This window comes from Leopardus geoffroyi, chromosome D4 (genome assembly GCF_018350155.1).
Source record: "Leopardus geoffroyi isolate Oge1 chromosome D4, O.geoffroyi_Oge1_pat1.0, whole genome shotgun sequence".
In the NCBI taxonomy this organism is placed as follows: domain Eukaryota; kingdom Metazoa; phylum Chordata; class Mammalia; order Carnivora; family Felidae; genus Leopardus; species Leopardus geoffroyi.
The window spans coordinates 57,021,049-57,043,157 of NC_059342.1; the positions used below are offsets into that span (position 1 = coordinate 57,021,049).

Here is a 22,109-nt window from a genome sequence, read left to right on the forward strand (position 1 = left end):
GGCACCCTCTGGTAACCCTAGTCCTATAGGCTTTACAGTTCCTCAACCGCAGAACACACAGTAGATTCAATAGAACCCAAAGCAGCAAGAAAATTGCATTATGAGACTTGAAGTTCTTGGGTTCCAAATGCAGGCTAGACCTGACTAAATTCGATAAGCAGCTTTGGGGAAAAAAGGAGGGGTGTGTGCACCTGGCTGGATCAATTGGTAGAACACGGGACTCTTGATCTCCAAGTGGTGAGTTTGAGCCCCACTTTGGGTGTGGAGCCTACTTTAAAAAAATAATAAAATAATCAGCTTTGGTAGAATGCTGATTTAATTAATCCTCCACCCCATAGCCACACAGACATGGTTGACTTAGTCAAATCCCAAATTTCTAGAATTTGGGATTGGAGTGAGGAGTCACTCAGACTCAAGAGGTATGCTTGTCCCTCCCCTCTAAGACTCAAATACCTGCCCTTGTCCCGAGAGGCCTACCCAGACCACCTTCCAGACCCAGCTCCACTCATTCTGTCACCTTGCACAGATCCTGGGCTTTGGGACTCTGTGGCTTTTAGGCAACAGAAAGAACCAAAGCCACTGCAAGGATTCCTGTAGCCCTTTCTTCCACCAAGAACTCAACCTCATAAGGTAGACGATGTTGGGAGGGGGTATCTTAGACAACCAGCACTCAACTGAATCAGATAGCTCTGAGCCTTCCCACTCAAGTAGATGTAGCAGGCAAACAAGAGATAAATATGAGATTTTACTCAACACAAGAAAAGGAGAAACAGGAAAAAAGGCATCATAAGCAAAGTCATTGCCTTTTTGGTGGCAAGGAGGGTTTCTTCTGGAACCAGAATGGCAGTAACTAGGCCAAATTTAGCGAGACTACTACCAACCTCTTCAGTGCCAGATTTATATAGGAATGATTAGTTTCACCCATATTCCCCAAAACTGGTAAAGCAGAAAGCCCTCCCCATGGAGAAATGGGCCGCAGTTCAGGCTTTTAAAAACATGGCAGCTACAGGTCACAAGGTTCCAGCAGAGATGTCTGAAACTCCTCAAGAAGGGTTTCACGGTCAGGGGAACGAATCCAACTCAAATAGGTTTCTAGGTACAGGGGGAGAGACCTGGAGAGCAAAAAGAGTGATGTCTAAGGGTAAAGGATAGGCAGAAAATTGGACAGCCATTCCCTCCCTTTCATTCACCACCACCCTCCATAGACTCAAGTACTCCAGAATGCCAAATGCCCTTGGCCCCAAGTCCACAGGCCTCAGCCTCACCATGCAGCATTCTCCTGTGGCAACTTAGCTTGGGCCTCCAGGCTCCACCAGAGAGCAATGGCCTCATCCCTCCGATCCATCCTCCTCAGAGTCTGAAGCAGGTGAAAGGAAGCATCTCGATTACCTATAGCCCCACCCCAGAGTAGGGAGTCTTAGAATTTGACACAGCCTTAAGCATCATTTTATAAAAGAAGAAACTGAAGTCTAGAACAAGAAAGTATCTTGTCTACATTCACACATGGAACCAAGAGTAGTTCATTCCCAACCATTCCTATCCCTGGGTACAGCTGCCCAGGACAAAGGGCTCAGCTGACCCTGCTTCCCCCTAACATACGCCCAGCACGGTTCTGGTCTTTGTGTCTGAGGACACTGGGAAGACTGAGAAACTCCTGAGAGGCCTCCATATACACTTGCATGTGTTCTCAAACCTGGTATATCCCTAGGTATATACAGTACAACCTCATTCATCCCCTTCTATCTGGGAACATCACTCTTCCACTAATCCCCAAGTACCTCCCCCATGGGCCTCTCTGTCCTTGTGCATCTGGGCATAACTGATGTCATGCAAATATACATACCTGGGCACATCTGCACACTGAGGAGGAAGTCCTGTAGGGCTTTAGTATCTTGGTCACTGGCCACCCATTGCAGTCCACGACTAATCAGGGCGGCTACCCGAAGCTGTTGCAGTGCCACATCTGACATACACCCCTGCTCACAGCTGGAAGCAGGACCTGGGGACCATCCCCAAAGTCAAAAGAGTGTCCCTGCTACACAGTCACCAAAACCCCAAGTACTCCTTCTCTTCTTGTATCTGCAGTTCCTTTCTTTTAAGCCTCATAGTAGGCTAGGATGCATGGAGAGGCAACACATTCACCACCCCCACTTCCAAGAGGGAAGAGGAAAACAGAGAGTCTAGATCACCTTGTTCTTTGTCCTTAGGTGTGGCTTGGAAGAGCAGCTCAAGGCACCTGAAGTGGGACAAAAAACAGGGATGAAGAGGAGTCGACCTCAATAACTCTGGGATGAGTAGGTAAGTATGGAGCTTACCAACTCAGGTCCCAATCAGCAAATTATCCCTCCACACTTCCCCTAGGATCCTGGTTGGCTTCCTGGGCTCACCGGCTAAATTCACTAATTGCTTCTTTTTGGGCCCCCAGCTGCACCCAGGCTCGACCCTGAAGCAGGTAGGTGGCAGAGACCCAGGATAGACAGTGTGGTGACTCCTTGGTTCCTTTTCTGGCATCTTCCCACAGCTGGGGCATCTTGGGAAGCAGAGATGACATGCGGCTGAGCAGCTCCTCACATACGGTCAAGGCATCCTGTGCTCGGCCTGCCTGGATCAGTGCTGCTGCTGCCTCCAAGAACACCTCAGGCATGCAGGGCCCTGGACGGGATGGGGGTGGGGAGAACTGGGGTGGAAGGAGGATGCAGTGTCTTGAAGAGACATTGGCCACCATCCCCAACCTCTTCACCAGGCTCTGGTACCACATGGAGACCACCCATTGCTTGCTACCCTGGACCACTTATTCTGAGAACCTTCCTAGTTTGGCCTTGCAGCTTGGACAGACAGAATAGCAGAAGAAAAAAGAGAAAACAGTAGTCCTGCTCTACTCCAAAGTTAGACTCCAACCCTCCCACCCTATCGTAGAGAACCTTGAAGACATACCCACCTTTGGCTCAGAGTCATCCAGCAACAGAGCCAGCAGGTCCAAGTAATGCTCTGCAGCGTCCTCTGCCCTAAGAAGTCATAGCCCATGAACTTCATATTAGGCCATTAGCAGGGCCCTCCAAAGGCTCATAGCTAACAAAGGGATGCTCAAGGGCCCTGGGGAGTAGGAAAAGTGGGGTCTTGGAACTCCAATCCTAGCTCACTATGGATCTACCCTCCTTACAGAATGGATCTGGGAGGAGATTTCAGAGTTTTCAAGATATAGGAGTTAGTGTCTGGGTGAAGAGTCCTAAGTTCAGGTCCATCAGCAAGGCAGGAGACTGAAGAGTGGGAACCTATGTCCTACCACTGACTTGTCCATACTGTCCATACAAAAGAACAGAAGCAGAGTCACATCCCAGGGAAGGTATCAGAAATGGGAAGAACTCAGATGATCAAGGCAGTGGAACCTCACCTTCCTATCTGTAGGCATCGGCTTGCTAGCAGGTACTTGGCCTGGCTCTGTGTGCCACAGTGAAGGGGTGAGGCTGGGTTAGGTTGGGGAAGTAGTAACTCTACTTCAATAAGAAGCTGGGGGGCTTCAGGACTGTGAGTGACACTCAAGGCCTAAAAGGAACACAAAGAAAAAGTATATCTATAATCTTTGGGAGCCATATTTCCTTCTATTTACAACTTGATTATTCTCCCTAATACAAGCACCTCAGCCATCCCCATATCTTCAGTTCCTTACGTCAACCAACAGCTCCAGACTCTCCAGCTCTGCTGCTGTGTTCCCCAGTTGCTGATATAGCCTGGAAGCCTCCAGAAGCGGAGGACCCCAGGGTGATCCCCCTTTCAGGGCCGCAACCAAGTACAGCAGAGCTCTTTGTGGATTGCCCTAGAGGGGTGAGAGAACACAAGTCTTAGCTACCTCACAAAGCAGAAAGCTATTCATAATACCCATGGTTTCCCAACTAAGACTGTCTGTACCATTTTACGAAGACAGGTCCCCAAGACTGTGTACACCTGGACCAACACAGGCCGTGGACACAGACCTGAGGCTGCTTCTTGCAGGCTGCTCAATGCCTTGGGCAGGCTTCCTGTGATCAACTCCTGGAGGCCTGAGGGCAATCAGGGTGTAAACTTAAAGAAGCCTACAGGGCAAGGGGCATGACAGGGAACAAGAGCACAGAGCTAAATGGGACATGACAAGGAAGGTATGAGCCAAAGGACTCCTCAAGACAGGGAGTGGGGAGGAAGGGATGAGTCAGATTGCTAGCTGACCTTGGCGATAGGCAGAAGCTGTAAGAAGGACATCCCTTAAGCCCCGGGCATCCTGCAAGGTCAATGGAGCATCTGACTCCTCAGCTGGGGGGCTCCAAGTTTTCAGAAGGTGCAGCAGATCCTCAGAGGCCTCACTCTGAGGAAAGAAGGATAATCAGAATCTCCAAGCCTATAACCACCTCTTCTCCTATCTCAGTCTATCCTGGCTGGACCTTGAAATCAAGGGTCCTCCTGATTCCTATTCCCTCAACTCTAAGAGAGAGACAGCAAGGATAAAGGGAGGAAGAAAAACTTGGGGCACAGATGATCTGGTCTAGTGCACCTTCTCATTCAGTATAAGCCCATGAGGACACTTCAGCAAGATCATAAAAGCCCTAACGCTATCCAAGATCATTAAGCTATTTTAAAAACCACTCAAGAGAATCCCCCCAATGAGAGACCAAGCAAAACAAGGTCACCAAGAGTCCTGGAGAGAACCCAGGTCTTCTGACCACCAACCCAGCAGAACTTCCCAGCACAAAATGATGCTACTGCAGCTGAGAGGGGTGAAAGAAGGGAAGAGGCCCTTAGATACAGGTTACTTCCCACATTACCTGGTTACCATTCAAGGTCTGCAGCAGCAAGGTCAGGTCCCCAAGACAGTCAGTACTTAGCCACAGGGCAGCCTGCAGGCCAGCCAGGTGGTGAAGGGCAGGGAGTAGCTCCAGCAGAACAGAGGAATAATGGAGAACAGAGTCCCACAGCCCCCTGAGCCCACATTCCAGTCTGGGCCCAAGCTGCTCCTGGGTCTCCAGCACTGTAGAAGATACACACATACAGCTGAGGTTGGGACTTCATCTCTGGTTTCCTTTTTCTGCAGGAGCCCAAAGGTCACAAAGGTGCTCCTGGGCTAAGGAGCACGTGGTGGATAAGAAAAGGGCATCTCTCTCCCTGGGGGTAACAGATTTTATTGCTCCTCTCATCCCCTTTGCAAGGACTTAAACCTAAACAGGCTGGCAGGGATATGGAAAGCAATCTCTAGCCCTCACCTCTCTCCAGGCTCTGTTGGATATCCTGTGCTTGGTCTTCAGTGAAACCCTGGGCCAGGCTTGCCTTCATGGTAATGAAATTGCAGGTAACAGTCAATTCCAAGGGGAGAACAGGAACAGCTGCAGGGAGACCTGAAGCAAACACATGCTGATCTCACTGACTACTTTCCCAGGAGAGATTTCCCAGATAAGATCCAAACCCAAAGATCACATCACCCCAACCAAAATGGCCTCAATAAAGAATCACCCTTTGTACAGAGTTTGGAAAGGGCAGAAAGTTCTTCAGATTGGACCATCCTGGAGACCATTTCTTCAAATGCTGGGGAGTGAGGGGAAGTGAGGGAGGGGGCATGGCAGGGCTCAGAGATTCACCTGTACCAAAGAGAATTCCATTTCAGTCTTGTCTGTGCCTTAAACAGGATTCCCTGCCCCCTGAGTAATTTTCTCAATCCCAGAAATGCAGAACTGGTCTCTGGCTGTGGAGAAGGATAACTGACCGTCCTGAGGAGGATCCTGCTTACCCTGCAGGCTATGCAGGAGTCCCCTGAATCCTTCCAGCACATCTTGGGCCAGCTGCTGTCCTCTCAGAAACTGACGCGAGTCCTGAGCCACCTACGAAATGTGGAATGGGGTATCACTGAGGATCAATCCTTATTTCTCCCGTTGCAACAATGGCAAAGGATGTCTTTCTCCAGTCATTTCTGGCTCCTGGGGGAAGGTCAAACTCAATACCTCCCGTCAGCTGGGGTAAATCCACGGGAAACCCTCCTTCTGATATTTTGAGGCTGCAAAGCAAGGGTCCCAGCAACCACGTTACCTTGGCCTGTCGAACTAGCTGGTCATTCTTTTCCCTCCACAGGTCTAGGCAGCTGGCGTGTAGTCCTGAGGAGCCCAGAGGGGTCTGGTGCGACAAGGTTGCAGAGGCTGGGCCCAGACCCCTGGAGGGTGCTGCTGGAAGGTAAGCCCGGCCTCGCCGAGGCCCCCACCCGAGCGGGGAAGGGTCCGTGCGCTTCTGCATCCCCCCGTGACTCCCTTGCTCCCCTTAGGGCCCCAGGAGGGGCGGCTCACCCCCTACACGAAAAATGGAAACGGAAAAACTCTCTCCCGGACGCTGTGCCAGCTCCCACCCCCGCCTCTTCCACCTTGTCTCTGGTTGGCCAGGCCGTCAAAATCTCGGCTGCGGTTGGTCGTCTTCAAGGGTTAGTCCCCGCGGGAAACTCGAAGAAGAAACGAGTCAGGGCCCAAACCAAGAGGGAGGCTAAGGCGGGTCAGAGGATGGGAGTGTGTCTGAGTGGAGAGGTAGTACTTCTTAAGGTTCAGCTTGCTAGTCTCTCAGGAAGGCCAAAACCCTGAGAAATCGATCTCGGTACCAAAACCCGTGGCTCAGCCCTTCCCTCGCAGCCAAACTCCTAGGTCGGTCTGGCTTGGCGCCGCCCCGCACAAGGGAGGCCCAAGCAGTGCATGCTGGGAAGCGTAGTACGGCCGAAAGTAGCCACAAAAATCCCAGCCATGGCGCAAAGTTATTTCCAAAAGCAACTGAAAGGAGACCAAGGCTTTTGGTCAACAACCCTTCCTTTCTTTGCTCACCACAGAGCACTAACACGCTACCACATTCTGCTCAACCTCGTGCAGTCTGACTGCTGGCCACGGAAGCCCTAGGCTTGAGCAGGACACACTGCTCAAAGGTACCTCTGAATCTTTCAACAAATGGACCCAGGAAACTTGGATATCCATATATAAAAACAAAACTGTGACCCTTACCAGAGATAAAATCAACTCAATATGGATAAGTTGAACTTTATTAACATTAAAAACTCTGAGGGCAAAACAAAAACAAACACCTCTGGGGCGCCTGGGTGTCTCAGTGGTTAAACATCAGACTCAGTTTCAGCTCAGGTCATGATCTCAGGTTGGTGAAGTGGAGCCCTGGGTAGGGCTCTGGGCTACTGGTGCAGAGCCTGCTTTGGATTCTCTCTCTCTCTGCCCCTCCCAGCCCACGCACCTCTTTCTCAAAAGAAATAAACTTAAAAACAAAAACAAAACTTGTGCTACAAAAAGGCACCATCGAGAAAATTCAAAGAAAAATCATAAAGTGGAGAAATTTGCAGAGCATACACATAACAGATCTCTATCCACAATACATAACTCTCAAAGCTCAAAAATAAAAATAATTTAAACCATTTTAAGACAGAAAAATATGAATAGACATTTTACCAAAAAAAAAAAAAAAAAAAAAAAAAAACAAAACCATGAATGGCTAAGCAGCACGTAAAAAGATGACCAACATCATTAGCTATCAAGGAAATGCAAATTAAAATCCTGAGACACCATTATACACACACACTCATAGTTACAATAATAAAACACAGGGGCACTCAGGTCATGATCTCGCGGTTCGTGGGTTCGAGTCCTGCATCTGGCTCTGTGCTGACAGCTCAGAGCCTGGAGCTGGCTTCAGATTCTCTGTGTCTCTCTCTGCCCTTCTCTCGCTCACACTCTATCTCTCTCAAAAATAAAATAAACTGTTACCAAAAAAAATAAATAAATAAATAAAACAAAACAAAAAAACAAAAACAGAGAATACCAAAAGTGCCTGGCTGGCAGAGTCAGTACAGCATGCAACTCTTGATCTCAAGTTCTTAGTTCCAGCCCCACATTGGGTGTGGAACCTACTTAAAAAACAAAACAAAACAAAACAAAACACCACCAGCAAAACAAAACAAAACAGATAATACCAAATGTTGGTGAGGATGTGGAGAAACTAAAACCTTCATACTTAGTGGGAATATAAAACATTATAGATACCTTAGAAAACAGTTTGGCAATTTCTAAAAAAGTAAATCATATAGCAATTCCACTCCAAGGAATCCTCTCAAGAAAGAAAAACAAGGGCTCCTGGGTGGCTCAGTCAGTTAAGCATCTGACTTTGGCTCAGGTCATGATCTCACTTTGTGAGTTTGAGTCCTGCATCTGGTAAGCTTGAGCCCCACTTCGGGTTAGCTCAATTTCTCTCTCTCTCTCTCTCTCTCCCTCCCTCCCTCCCTGCCTTCCTCTCTCTCTCTGTCTCTGTCTCTCTCTCTCTCTCTGCCCCTTGCTCACTTGCGCCCTCTATCTCTCAAAAAAAAAAAAACCCCAACAACTTATGTCTACACCAAGACTGGTATGCAAATACTCAAAGCAGCTACAAAAATATTCATAATAGCTAAATAAAACTAAAAACAATCCAAATGTCCATTGGCTGATCATAGCCATACAATGGAATATGACTCAGCAATAAAAAGGGGCAAAAACTGATACATGCATCAACATGGATGAACCTCAAAAATATTCTAAGTCAAAGAAACCAGACCAAAAGACCACATATTTGATGATTCCATTTGTATGAAATGTCCATAAAAGGCAAATTTAGAAAAACTAAAACATATCAGTGGCCTAGGGTGAATTTGGGAATTCATTGTAAACAAAGTATAGGGACTTTGTGAGAGTGATAAAAATTTCTATAACTGAATCGTGGCACTAGATAAGATTTTTTACATTTGAAGCCAAAAAGCACAAGCAACAAAAGAAAAATAGGATGAATTGGACTTCATCGAAATTTAAAAAGTTTGTGCCTCAAAGAACACTGTCAAGAAAATTAAATGCCTGGGGTGGCTGCCTCACTTGGTAGAGCATATAACTCTTGATCTCAGGGTCATGAGTTCAAGCTCCACCTTGGGTGTGGTGCCTGCTTTAAAAAAAAAAAAAAGACAATCCACAGAAGGATAAATATTTGCAGATCATATATCTGACAAGGGATTTCTATCTAGAATATATAAACAACGTTATAACTCAAAAGTAAGAATAAAGGGGCGCCTGGGTGGCTCAGTCAGTTAAGCGTCCGACTTCGGCTCAGGTCATGATGTCACGGTCCGTGAGTTCGAGCCCCGCGTCGGGCTCTGGGCTGATGGCTCAGAGCCTGGAGCCTGCTTCCGATTCTGTGTCTCCCTCTCTCTCTGCCCCTTCCCCGTTCGTGCTCTGTCTCTCTCTGTCTCAAAAATAAATAAACGTTAAAAAAAAATTAAAAAAAAAAAAAAAAAAGTAAGAATAAGACCCAATTAATAAACAGAGAAAGGTCCTGAATGGACAGTTCTCCAATAAGCATAAGAAAACTGCTCAATATCACTAGTCATCAAGGACATGCAAACCAAAAACACAATTTTTCCGTTTCACACCTGATAGGATGGTTAAATAAAAAATAGTTAATAGTAAGTAAAGGCATGAATGTGAAGAAATTGGTACCCTCATACACACTAGTAATGGGAATATTAAATGGTGCAGTGGCCTTGGAAAACAAACTGGCAGTTCTTCAAAACGTTAAACACGGATTTACAATAGGACCTAGCAATTCCACAATATACCACTAGGTATAAGTGAAAAAGAAATGAAAACATATGTCCAAACAAAACTTGTATATGGATGGTCATAGCAGCATTATTCATAATAACCAAAAGGTGCAAAGAACCCAAATGTCCATCAATGGATGAATGAATAAACAAAATTGATATATCCATACAATGGAACATTATTTGGCCGTAAGAAAGAAATGAAATACTCATATGTACTGCAACGTGGATGAACCTTGAAAACATTAGGCTGAGTAAAAGCCAGAAAAGGCCACATATTATAACATTCCATTTATTTTTTTTTTTTTTTTCAACGTTTATTTATTTTTGGGACAGAGAGAGACAGAGCATGAACGGGGGAGGGGCAGAGAGAGAGGGAGACACAGAATCGGAAACAGGCTCCAGGCTCTGAGCCATCAGTCCAGAGCCCGACACGGGGCTCGAACTCACGGACCGCGAGATCGTGACCTGGCTGAAGTCGGACGCTTAACCGACTGCGCCACCCAGGCGCCCCTAACATTCCATTTATATGAAATGTCCAAAATAGGCGAATATAGTCAGAAGGCAGATTAGTGGTTCCCTCAGGTTAGGGATGGATGTAGGGAGGTTTGGAGGGTAATAGGAAAGAGTATGGAGTTTCTTTTTGGGGTGATGAAAACATTCTAAAATTAACTGTGATGATGGTTGCACAATTCTGTGAATATATAATTATTGAATTGTGCACTATTTTTTTTTTTTTTTTTTTTTTTTTTTGAGAGAGAGAGGGTGCGTGGTGGAAAGGCAGAGGGAGAGGGAGAAAATGAATCTTAGGCAAACTCCATGCCCGGCGCTGAGCCCAACACTGGGCTCGATCTCACAACTGTGAGATCATGACCTGAGCCAAAATTGAGTCAGATGCTTAACTGACCGAGCCATCCAGGCACCCAAAATTGTGCACTTTAAATGGCTGGATTTTATGGTAAATTGTACCTCAATAAAGCTCTCTAAAACAAAACAAAACAAAACAAAACAAAACAAAACAAAACAAAACAAAACAGTTGGGCACCTGGGTGGTTCAGTTAGTTGAGCATCCAACTCTCAATTTTGGCTCAGGTCATGATCCCAGGGTGATGGGATAGAGCCCTGCAAAGAGCTCAGAGCTGAACATGGATCCTGCTTAATATTCTTTCTCCCTCTCCCTCTGCCCCTCCCCAGTTCACACACACTCTCTCTCAGAACAAAACAAAACAACACAACACAACAAACAATAAGTTAGTGTGTAATGGGGTCTTTGATGTCAAGTAAGAAGCAGAAATGAGATTTTTTTTTTTTTTGAGAGAGAGAGAGAGAGAGAGCACAAGCAGGGGAGAAAGGCAGAGGGGGAAGAGAATGTTAAGCAGGGGTGCTCATGGGGCTCAATACCACAACCCTGGGATCATGACCTGAGCAGAAATCAGGAGTCAGATGCTCAACTAAGCCACTCAGGTGCCCCAAGAATTTTTAACAGATCTTTCTCTAAAAGGATCTTGTAGTTAGATCAGAAGAGGAAATAGCCAATGGTACTAAGAACAGATTTTCCTTAGGCTCCAGGGAAGGAGGCTCTCTGCAAAAAAGGAACGGGATTGGGGGGAACCTGACTAAGACAAGATGAGGGACTAGGCTCTGAAATCCTTCCCATGGGTGCTAGGGATGGGAAAGGGTCTTTTCTTCTCACAGAGGCATTGTCTGCTTATTAAATGATGCTTGGGAATAGTGTCTCCCAGATTAAGGAAAGGGAAGGGATCTTTTTCTAATTCATCTTACAGTTTTAGCTGGGGCCTAACTTCTCTTACATTATTAAATCTATTCCTGCCAGGGTTACCAATGTCCTATCCTCTAACTGCCTGAAACAGTATGAACTTATCTTTGTTTGATCTCTGTAGCATTAGAGACTATTAGCCACAATAACTCCAACTCTTCCTTTAGCTGCCACAGTGGTGAATGCCTTTACTTCACCATCACTTGTCCTGGGCATTATCAAACATCAAATCCCAGTCCTGACCCTTCTCCTCAGGGTCTTCCCCTCCCCCTCCTTTGATGGACATTTCCATGAGAATTTGCCACCAGTACTTCAATCTTACATAGTAGTGAGGTGGATGAAGAACATAAGAGACATGCATTAAATTTATATAGTTTTGGCTCCAAGTCAGGAATAATCAATGGGACAAGATGGAATGCTATGTAAGATGGGCAATTAGGTCTGATAAATGGCAGCAAAGGTTGGAAAACTAGGGTGGCCTCCTGGCCTCCACAGAAGCAAAGGGCAAAGGGTGTTCTAGCGCAAAAGAACACAACAGAGGAGGGAATGCAACACTGTTTGGGGCTTTAGACAGTGGGTTTGTGTACTCCATGCTGCCTGTGCTTGTCTTTTCAGCCATCTCTGCTATTAGCAGAAGAATTTAATAAAACATGTTACATGGAAAAAAAAAAAAAAAGGCCGGTGGGATAACAGGAGTGATTTGGGAAGAAATAGAAGTGAATTCAGACAACTCCAACCACTTCCCAAAAGTTTTCAGGTGTAGCCAGGTCTGCACAAGATGGCTGATGCCATCTGTGCCTCATAGGAGGGGAGAGTGACCCTCTTCCTAGTCCCTGTAGGACAGTGGGGACTCCCCTACCTCTCAGACACACATATTTACATTATTATTTTATTCTACTTTGGAGACCACCCTCCAGTCCCTTAGATGCATTCAAAGCAGGAGTTAGGGACCATGCCCCACTATGATTTTGAATTATAAAATAACGAAGTCCCAGATGTCAGTAGCTCCTGGCTGCATGGTGGTAAGAAGTGTGGCTAAGCCTCTCTTGCAGATGATCCAGCACCTGTATAGGCCAGGCGAGATTGTTCTTCAGCTCTCCCTGTGGCCACAAAGCCAGCACTTGCAGCCTAGGCTACCTCTGTTGGGCCAGAACTAGCTGCCTGAACCAGGAGCTCACAGCACCATCCACTCGCATCACCAAAGCTATGCCCAGGAAAAGTCCCACGCTGCTCACAATGAAGCCCACAGCCTCAAAAATGAACCTGCAAAGAAATGTGGAGAATTCTCAGGGGACACTGAAAGTAGATCTGGAGGCCTTTTCCCTGATGAGACAAAACCTGCTGCCCTGATGTTCATTCTTTCATCCAAGCTTACCCACCCCAATGCCAATACTTCTCAAGCAAATCCACTCACTTGGGAGCAAACACCTTCCAGACCATGAGATGCCTGCGGAGGATGGAGGCTGCCAAGGCACAGGCCAGAATCTAAGAAAGGATACGAAAGGTCAAGTTATTTGGGAAGGGGAGAAGAAGTAGGCCAAAGGGAGAAGTGCTATAGGCCCCTGTGAAGAATGGGAGGAGTAGGAAACTAGTGCATGTCAGTGAAAAAAAAAACCCTAGATGAGGAGTTGGGAGACCTAATTCTTTTCCTGGCCTCACCATGACTCACTGTGTGACCTTGAGCAAGCACTATCCATCTGTGCTTATACTCAGGCTCTGCCTTCCAGGGTGGAGGAAAATATCAGAGTCACACCTTCTGCTTCTAAAGGGAAAGAAGATCCATGACCATAGCCTGGGAAAGAATCCTGGCCATCACCTCAGTTTTTCCAGTCTGTCCACTAATGGAGGAATCCCCAAATGCAACCAGCAGGGTCCAGATCTAGCTTGTAGAGAGGAAACAATCCATGACTAGGATTAAGGAGACTCAGGTCTAAGTCTCAATATAACCACTTGAGGCCACTGGCCTTGGGCAACCATTTTTCTTAACTGTACTTCAGTCAAGGCTGTCTCCTAGGGTTTTGGTAAAGTATGAAAAAAAGAATGTGATGTACACACATGAGAAAAGGTCACTAACCCTGTGATCTCTCCCTGTACCTACCTGAATACCAAGGACAAAGAGGTACTTGAGGCCCAGCTGCAGCAGTGCTGCATTGAAGTGATGAGGCGCATCCCGGAGCCGCATCTCCATCAGTGGCTCCTCCTCCTCCTCAGGCCTGACTCTGGATTCAGCTTCACTCCCTAGGGGCTGCCACCTCTTCCGAGGTCCTTGACTCTCACATAGGAAGGGCCAGAGCAGAAGCAATGGGCAACCTACTGCCTCAGAGGAAGGCAGGACTAGAATCAATGGAGGACCCAGGGACCAGGCCACCCTGGCCCCCAACCACCCTAGTTGACTGAGGCTCCAATTACCATTGGCCAAGGGGTGCCAAAGATCCAACAAAATCACATCTCCCCACTCAAATCCAGGACTTTCTTTTCTTTCCACAAATTCAGAGTAAACAAGGGAAGCAAGAGAGGAATGAGGAGTTACCTGCAAAGAGGAGATGGGAGGCAAAGGTGTTGGCTCCCACCAGCAGAGCAGGCAGCCAGGTGGAGGAACCATGACCCTCTGGGAATCCCACGAAGGCTGCGTGCCAATGAATGGCTGGAAAGACAGGCTGGTGGCCCGTGGAGTAGAACGTCTGTGTGGCCATGAGGGCCCAGGCAGAAACTGCCTGCCATGGCACAGTAAAAGGACCTGGGGGAAGAGATATACCTTTTCACAGTCACATCCCATTCTCTAATCCATAGCCTACTGCCTCATGATCATATACTCCTACTACTTCAGTGCTATACACACACACACACACACACACACACACACACACACACACACACACTTGCACATGCCAATCACCCAACCTCTTTACATTCAACACTCTGTTATTCTAATTCCCTCTGTGGCACTAAGTCCCCGTTACTCTAAATCTGAACATCTCAACTATGATCTATCTCTTTCTCTCTCTCATATATGCACAGCTCACTGTTGACATCACATACTCATAATTCACCACTCCCATCACTGGGAAATCAGGAAATGCACTCATGAAGATGCAGCATTTCCATAAGAAATGAGTCTTGGAAAAAAAAAAAAAAAATGAGTCTTGGAGTACTCCTGTCTCTCTCCTCCATGAACCTTGCTGGCCCTGAGAGCCAGTGGGAGGGATCAATTAGCTTGGCTACAGCAGATAAGAGGACATCTGGAGAACCCTCCCAACCGTGTGAAGAATCCGAGGAGCAACACCTCCCTGAAAACAAGAGGGGCCGAAGTCACATCACTACTGTCCTTGGATGAACCAGGGCTGAGAAATGTATTTACCAGGGGTGGTGATGGATATCCCAGCAGCAAGCAGATGCAGGAGAAGGAAGCTCTGCAGAAACAGAAGCAGGAACACAAGGCTAATGCGTTCTGCATGCAAAAGCAGAAGTGGGAAGGCCAAAAGGGTGAGAGCTGTGACCATAGCAGCTGAGTAGACACTCCCCAACTGATAAGCTGCCACAGTCAAGGGGCCCTGGGATTTGGTCCTCTCTAGACGGCCCCGGAACTCCTCCTGCATATGTCGGTAGATTTGAGGAACCACATAATCCAGGTCAGCGCGAGAAGTTGGGGGGCCTGAGAAGGGAGTGAGGACAGTCCTGGTCCTTGGAGCACCTGTTGTAGCCTTCACTAGCACTGTCACAGGCCTCCAGAGCAGCAGCACGAGCCCTGAAGCGGCCAATCCTGCCACAGCCCTGGGCAGCACAACTGATGCTCCAGCAACCAGGGCCCGGAGACGTGGGGGTGCTTCATCTGCTCCTGATGCCAATGCCCAGTAAGCGGCAGTGCCTAGTACCATTAAGGGCAGCCCCCAGCGCACAAAGAGCACAGAGGGCTCGGGGCTCTTGAGGTTACTATAGCGGCGAAGCCACAGGCGCACAGCAACTAACAGGGCTACCAAAGCCCCCACACAAGCTCCATACCACAAATTCTTGGCTCGACCACCCACCATGGATGCCAAGGGACTCAGCCAGGGAGAGGAATGGCAAGCAGGTGTCTCTTCAGGGCACCGATGAAAAAGTCCAGCTAGCCTTATACATAAAAGCAACCCAACTCCAAGTCCCAGGGCATGTGTACCATTGTGCCGTGGCGGGCCTGTTGAGGCCGAAAGGTAAAAGCGGGGTATTGTGAGAAGCTTAGGTGGCAGCAGCTTGCCCTCCCAGTGAAGTTGGGCAACCAGGAGCAAGATGAATGAGCCCAAAAGGAAGGGGGTGGCCCTGGCCTCAGCTACAACAAAACTGTCAGAGAAGAAAGCAGCAAAACGAATGAGCAGGAATAACAGAACAGGCCCAGGGATGGGCAGTAGGACTGCTGGGGGCCTCTTGGACCCCCAGCCAGCCCACGCTTTCCACAAAAAAGGCAGGAGTGAGCCCACTGCAGCCATGGCCCCTAGGACCACTGGATCCGGCTTCAGTCCGGTAGCTGTCAGGAGTCCAGCACACACTATGGCACCAGCCAGACCATAGGCCATGGGTGTTAGGAGGAGGGGGCAGAAGTAGAAGCCTGGGGATGTTACCCACTGGGATACCAGCAAGCAAAGAAAACAGGCAGCAGCCATGAGAGCAGCACCCCCTGTCATGCGAACCAAAGAGAAACGAGCCCAAGACTCAATGCACATGGCCCGAACTCCCCGCAGGAACTGCTGCAGCTCAGTAATCACAGTCTGTAGTGCTGCCTCAGCCCCCTGGGGGCTTTGCAGAAGCCGCTGGTAGTCAGCAGAGGCCTTGGAGAAGAGGTTCTGCAGTCGATGAAGCTCCTTAATTTGAAGGTCCTGAGCAGCAGCTGAGTAGGTGTGAAGAAATCGGGATACCTGGCAAAAATGGTCAGAGGCTAAGGGAACACATCAAAGACATAAACCGAGACAGAGGCAAGGGTTAGTGTTACCAAAGCAGGTATATGGAAAACAGGGACCCAAACTCTGTCCAAGACAGGGGGGAAGTGAGGGATAATGGAAGGAGGACATGGCTATGGACAGTGGGATTAAAAATGAACAAAGGACAATGAAGTGATCATTATGCTTCTCCCATGCCCACCCTAGCTCTATCACCTGGAAACCCAACCCATCACCTACCTGCTGGGCATTGAGATGAAGAGCTGAGGCTTGGGCCAGAGCAGAGGAGTGAGGCTGGGGGTCTTCAACCACTGAGAACAGCTCAACCATTACCTCCCCGATGTTCCCAAATGGAATGGGCAGGCCCAGCAGCAGGGCCAGCGTAGGTACAAGGTTGATTTGAGGAACTATCTCCGGCTCCTAAAGGAAAAGGAGAGGGGCCAATGGGTTCACCACAAAGCTGAGATCGGGATTTGGAATGGAAGACAGGGACCTAGGTAGGAAATGAACGGGGAATGCCCAGGGTAAAGAATTTGGGGATCTAAAGTGGAGGGATCCACAAGAATGCTGTGATCTTGATGAGGTTGTATACCAGGAGACCCGACAAAGCACACCCCAGACCTCACCTGTGGTAGGGCACTGGGAAAGAGGGCTGTGGGACTGTACAGAAAAAGTGCAGCTGAGATCTCCAGCTCACTATCCCCTCCGTGGTCCCCAGTCATGGTCATTCCATGGTCCCCAATCACCACCAGCAGTGTGTCATTCTCCAGACGCTCCACAAGTCCCCTGAAGGCCAAGAAATATGTCAGGGGGTAGGAATGGATGAAGATTTTCCTTGGAGACCCATTTACCCCCAGCCATAACTTCCAACAGGAGGGCTTAGACATTTGGCAAAGAGATACCTCTTCATTCACAACCCTACTGCCCAAAGCCACATGCTGAGTCACTCAAGATGAATGAGGCTCCTAGCTTCAAAAGAAAGGCCTAGAAAAGACAGAATTCAGCAAGGAAAGAGGCTCCAAGATAAAGACTTTTTCTCTTGGGCCAATATATCCTGAGATTCTCAGATACAAACCCACTCCCCCAGCCAATAACCCACACTCACTGGATCACCTGGTCCATTTGGCTAAGTTTCTTGGCCATTTCAGGGTGGTGAGGGCCATGCTTGTGGCCACAGTGATCCACACCCAGGAAGTGAGCAATCAGCATATCCCATTCACTACTGTCCACTGTGAAAGGAAGAACACTGAGCACAGGGGACTAAGGCCACTCCTCAATCCCAGCCAGCTTTTGACAATCTATCAAGGGACATAAGCCCAGGCCACTGCACCCATGGGAGGGTCAGAATTTATGACCTGAAGCAACCCTCCCCAGCTCCTAATCTTAGTCAGACCTGCCTCTGGCCCAATGCTCACTGGTTGGGTAGAGGTGTTCCAGGATGCCATTGTCCACTGTGTGCAGGTCTCTCACATTGAAAGATGGGAAGAAGAAAGCTTGAGAGAAAACTCCAGGAAAAAGATCTTTCCAGGTATCATCTCCCATGAAGACCACACGCCTTCCTGCAGGGACATGAGAGTGGGTCACAGCCTGAGCAGGAGTCAAGGCAGGGGTAAAAAGAAGAGGGGGACCTTTAAAGACTCGTCAGAAATCTCAACCATGCACTCGAAGGGACAGCAATTTCATCCAACAACTCTTTATCTTTCAAGGCCTAAGATTTTCTGCCAAGAAGCTTTCCCTGTTAACCATACTTTCCCCAATAACAAGACTTTTCACTTCTTGTTTCTACAAAAGGCTCTGCTAATTCCCAATTCTTGGCTATCTTTGCTGATCTGTCTTTCCTGGGTATATGTTACATTTTCCAAGTCAGTGAGTGGACAGGGCATGGACTGACTCTCTGCTTTCTCACTTGTGAGAATAACCAGATTCACATCTTCTCCTCATCTCTCCACTGCCCCTTACTGAGAGCTCCCCCTAAATAAAAGCAACATTCCATGCAGACTAGAAACTCCAGAAGGACAAAGCCCAGACCCCTACTTGCTGCATGCAGGGCTCTGGTCTCTTTCTCTTCCCTTGTCCTCCCACAGCATAGTCTAGCAAGCAGTTGGACACCCAAAGTTCTGGCTCTCTGACTTCTAAAGACAAAATCTGCTAAGGTACTCTTGGACTCCAAAGAGGCCCAAACTAACCTGCACTGGCAAGCTGCTTAATGAGATTGTCTTCCACTATGGCATAGCTGGCAAAGTTACTGCCAGCATCAATAAAGGTAGGCAGTGAGCCAGTGGTGAGGGCCTTGAGGCGCTGCATGGTGGTGGTGGGGGGATCAGCCTTAGACTGGTAGAGCCTGGCATGGTGGGGCTGAATCTCCAGGATCCTCTGCAAATAGTCCAGTTTACCCAGGAAGGGCAGAGAGACAGGAGGTTCCCCAGGCCCATGTGAGCGCTGGGGCTGGGCAAAGTCAAATCGCAGAGCATCTATTAGCACCAACACAACCCGAGAGAATCGAGAAGCCATCCAGCAGGCCCCGGGTTTCCCTTGGCTTCCCCATGGCAGGGACCCAGGGCCTGGGGGCTCTTGGCAGCTGCTACGGTTGGTGAGCTCCAAACGGGTGAGCAGGAAACCACTGGTGAAGAGGGCAATGCCAGCGTAGAAGAGGAAGCCGACCCAGGCCAGGAAGAGCAGTACTGAGATCTTCTGCATCCTGCTGGTAGCGGGCAGGGAGTTCATCACTGTGGGGTAAAGAACCAATGGATTTTCTGGTCCCTCAATACAAAGCCAAGCTAGAATCACTTCCTCTTGGAAGCCTTCCATAAGATAAACAGCCCCATAGCCAACCCAATGCAATGTTCCTCTCCACCAGTTACACCGGTGTTTCTGAAGGTGAGGTCCGCAGATTATGGGCATCAACCCGGAGCAGCCGTTTAAAATGCTGATTTCCAGGCCCCGCCCCAGATCTACTGAATCGGGATCTTTCGGGGTGGAGCATAGGGATTTGCACATGTACTCCAGGAGATTCTAATGATGAAAAGCACAGTCCACGAGGGAAACTTATTTCAAGTGGTACACTGCTCTCTGACAGCTCATTTCTCCGCCTCGCTCCTTGCCAATCTCAACACCCCTGGGGTGCCCAGGGCTCGCAGCGCAAGGGAACCTGGGCCGGAATGACGGCGCCGCCTGGTGGAGACCAAGAGGACCAAGGGGAGGAGTCACGCTCCGCTTCTGGAAGGCCAGGATCGCCAGGAGACCAACCAGAGTCACGACCTACCCCGCGCAGCAAAGCAGGGTCGCGGGGTCTACGTCCGGTGGGCCTCGCCGGGACCCACACGTCCGGACAGCTCTGCCTCCTCTGGTGGCTACCTGGCCATCTCCTGGGCACCCTGGCTCCGGTACTTAGCCGGCTGCGAGCTGCGGGGGATGGTTTGATTCGGGAAAAGGGATTGAGGAGTAGGGAGTAGGTTCTCGGAGACCCTGGCTCACCTTGAAAGGCGCCCGGAAGCGCAGAGGCAACGCCTGCGCACTGGTGGTACCATAGACAGACGCGGGCCGACAGAGTGGCCCACAGGGGCCCCATCGCCATCTGCTGGCGCCTCCGAGGAGGTTCCTCAAGGAGCGCAGGTCTGTAGTTTAGGGGAATTAGGGGCAAGGAACAAAGCTACAACTCAGTGAACCACTGGTTAAGGTTAAGAGCTGGCCTTTTGGAATCAAACTTAGCTTGAATCCTAGCTCTGCCACTCACTGGCATTATTGGGCATCACCTCATCTGTAAAATAGGGATAAATAATATTTATTTTCTACTTGCTTAGCTGACACCAACTGATAGGTTTTATTATTCCTCCTCTTCATGTCTTTCACTGGATCTTCCAACTCAATAATTCAAAAGATAATCCAATTTAAAAATGAGCAAAGGTAGGGGCATCTGGCTGGTTCAGTTGGCAGAGCATGCAACTCTTCATCTTGGGGTCATGAGTTCAAGCCCCACGTTGGGCATAGAGCCTACTTTAAAAAAATAAAAATAAGGGGTGCCTGGGTGGCTCAGTCAGTTGAGCATCTGACTCTTGGTTTTGGCTGGGGTCCTGGTCTACTGGTTCATGGGACCTAGTCCTGCATTGGGCTCTGTGCTGGCAGCGCAGAGCCTGCTTGGGATTCTCTCTCTGCCCCTCCCCTATTCTCTCCCCCCCCCCCCCCGCCCCAAATAAATGAATAAACATTTTAAAAAGTAAAGTAAATAAGTAAATAAAAATAAAATGTTTAAATGGGAAAAGGATAGGGGTGCCTGGGTGGCTCAGTGTCCAACTCTTTTTTTTTTTTTTTTACATTTATTTATTTTTGAGACAGAGAGAGACAGAGCATGAACGGGGGAGGGGCAGAGAGAGAGGGAGACACAGAATCAGAAGCAGGCTGCAGGCTCCGAGTCATCAGCCCAGAGCCCGACGCGGGGCTCGAACTCACTACGGCGAGATCGTGACCTGAGCTGAAGTCGGACGCTCAACCGACTGAGCCACCCAGGCGCCCCAAGTGTCTAACTCTAGATCTCAGCTTAGTTCTCGATCTCGGGTTCTGAGTTCAAACTCTGTGTTGGGCTCCACATGTATCCTACTTAAAGAAAAAAAAATGGGCAAAGGATCTGAATAGACATTTCTCCAAAGAAAATACACAATGACCAATTAGCACAGAAAAAGATGCCCAACATCACTAGCCATCAGGAAAATACTAGAGATACCACTTCAAACCCCACTAGGATAGCTATAATAGAAAAGACAAATAACAAGAATTGGGTGTGGAGAAATTTGAACACTGCCCTTGGGATTGTAAAATGGTGCTTTGGAAAACAGTCTGGCAATTCTTCAAAAGGTTAAACATAGAGTTACCATATGCCCCAGCAATTCCACTCATAGATGTATACCAAAGAGAAATGAAACGCATATGTTCACACAAAAACTTGCACATGACAGCTCATAGCAACAAAACAACCCAAATGGCCTTCACTGATGAAAAGATAAACAAAATATGGTATATGTGCACAATTGAATATTGTTCAGCCATAAAAAGGAATGAAGTACTGCTACATGCTATTACATGGATGAACCTTAAAAATATTATGTTGAGTGAAAGAAGACAATCACAAAATAGCATTTTATATTACTCCATTTACATGAATATGTAAAGCTAAAGGGACAGGAAGTTAGTGGGTTCCTAGGGCTAGGGAGGAGAGAGGAATGACTGCTAATGGGTATGGGTTTTGGTGGTCGGAAAGAAATGGAGGAGAGATGATGAAAATGTTCTAAAATTGTGATGGTTGCACCACTCTAAATATACTACAAATGATTGAATTTACACTTTAAATGGGTTAATTGTAGTGTATGTGAATTACATCTCAGTAGATGTACTACTGTAAACAAAACAAAAACCCTCTGCACTGGTTTCACATTTCATAGTAAAGCCCAAGTTCTTGTAGTAGTCCTACATAGCGGCAGTAGGAGTCTATACACCAGCTCCCTCTCTGATGCATCTCGCTGCCACCTCTTTGCTTCCTTAACTCTGCTCCATCCATTGTACCTCCTTTGCTCTTCCAGTTATAAGGCAGGCAAGCTCTGCCTCAAAGCCACTACATTTAGGATCTCCAGTCAGCTCTATTCCCAGGTGGCCAAACGGGCCTTCCCCTCCTCTCCATATCTAAGCTCAAATATAACATCCAGAGGCTTCCTGGAACCCTCTAATGTTACAGATTACAGCCACTTCACCAAATTCCTCACATTCCTTCCTTTCTTTAATTTCTTTCATAGCACAACTCACCAGCATGTGAAATACTAAACATCTT

At 48.1% G+C, this 22,109-nt stretch overlaps 2 protein-coding genes across 7 annotated transcripts; both read right to left on the minus strand.

The window, feature by feature from the left end:
• Window positions 1-732: 732 nt before the first annotated feature.
• FANCG (FA complementation group G) lies at window positions 733-8,977 on the minus strand. Of its 3 annotated transcripts, none has more exons than XM_045468523.1 (14): window positions 6,046-8,977; window positions 5,750-5,840; window positions 5,229-5,360; window positions 4,794-4,996; window positions 4,201-4,336; window positions 3,907-4,037; window positions 3,668-3,814; window positions 3,392-3,543; window positions 2,939-3,005; window positions 2,388-2,677; window positions 2,190-2,236; window positions 1,844-1,999; window positions 1,266-1,389; window positions 733-1,112 (listed from the first exon to the last, which is right to left on the minus strand). In XM_045468523.1, the coding sequence occupies exons 1-14, from the start codon at window positions 6,244-6,246 to the stop codon at window positions 1,004-1,006; spliced, it is 1,986 nt and encodes a 661-aa protein (XP_045324479.1). In that variant the 5' UTR covers window positions 6,247-8,977; the 3' UTR covers window positions 733-1,003. The 3 variants fall into 3 exon arrangements, 2 of the variants coding, with proteins under 2 accessions (XP_045324479.1, XP_045324480.1); XR_006710054.1 differs by having other exon boundaries at window positions 996-1,112; window positions 1,266-1,357; XM_045468524.1 differs by lacking the exons at window positions 3,907-4,037; window positions 4,201-4,336.
• Window positions 8,978-11,549: 2,572 nt separating this feature from the next.
• PIGO (phosphatidylinositol glycan anchor biosynthesis class O) lies at window positions 11,550-19,874 on the minus strand. 4 transcript variants are annotated; one of them, XM_045468515.1, is made up of 11 exons: window positions 19,769-19,874; window positions 18,481-19,020; window positions 17,710-17,853; window positions 17,400-17,523; window positions 16,921-17,080; window positions 16,535-16,714; window positions 14,746-16,273; window positions 13,918-14,124; window positions 13,486-13,700; window positions 12,802-12,872; window positions 11,550-12,650 (listed from the first exon to the last, which is right to left on the minus strand). In XM_045468515.1, exons 1-11 carry the CDS (start codon window positions 19,866-19,868, stop codon window positions 12,521-12,523), a joined length of 3,399 nt encoding a protein of 1,132 aa, XP_045324471.1. In that variant the 5' UTR covers window positions 19,869-19,874; the 3' UTR covers window positions 11,550-12,520. The 4 variants fall into 4 exon arrangements, with proteins under 4 accessions (XP_045324471.1, XP_045324473.1, XP_045324470.1 ...); XM_045468517.1 differs by having other exon boundaries at window positions 19,557-19,805; XM_045468514.1 differs by having other exon boundaries at window positions 18,481-19,805.
• Between the last annotated feature and the right edge of the window lie 2,235 nt (window positions 19,875-22,109).

Bases quoted from the DNA above. Each gene is read 5' to 3' on its own strand.
- FANCG (XM_045468523.1), bottom strand. From the start codon at position 6,246: ATGCAGAAGCGCACGGACCCTTCCCCGCTCGGGTGGGGGCCTCGGCGA. The intron at 4,337-4,793 runs GTAATGTGGGAA...TTCTTTCCTCAG, and splicing joins AGACCTTGAATGGTAACCAG to AGTGAGGCCTCTGAGGATCT. The intron at 3,815-3,906 runs GTACAGACAGTC...TCACCCCTCTAG, and splicing joins GGACCTGTCTTCGTAAAATG to GGCAATCCACAAAGAGCTCT.
- PIGO (XM_045468514.1), bottom strand. From the start codon at position 19,291: ATGTGCAAATCCCTATGCTCCACCCCGAAAGATCCCGATTCAGTAGAT. The intron at 16,274-16,534 runs GTAGGTGATGGG...CATTTTTGCCAG, and splicing joins TTCATCTCAATGCCCAGCAG to GTATCCCGATTTCTTCACAC. The intron at 12,651-12,801 runs GTGAGTGGATTT...ATTTCTTTGCAG, and splicing joins TGGAAGGTGTTTGCTCCCAA to GTTCATTTTTGAGGCTGTGG.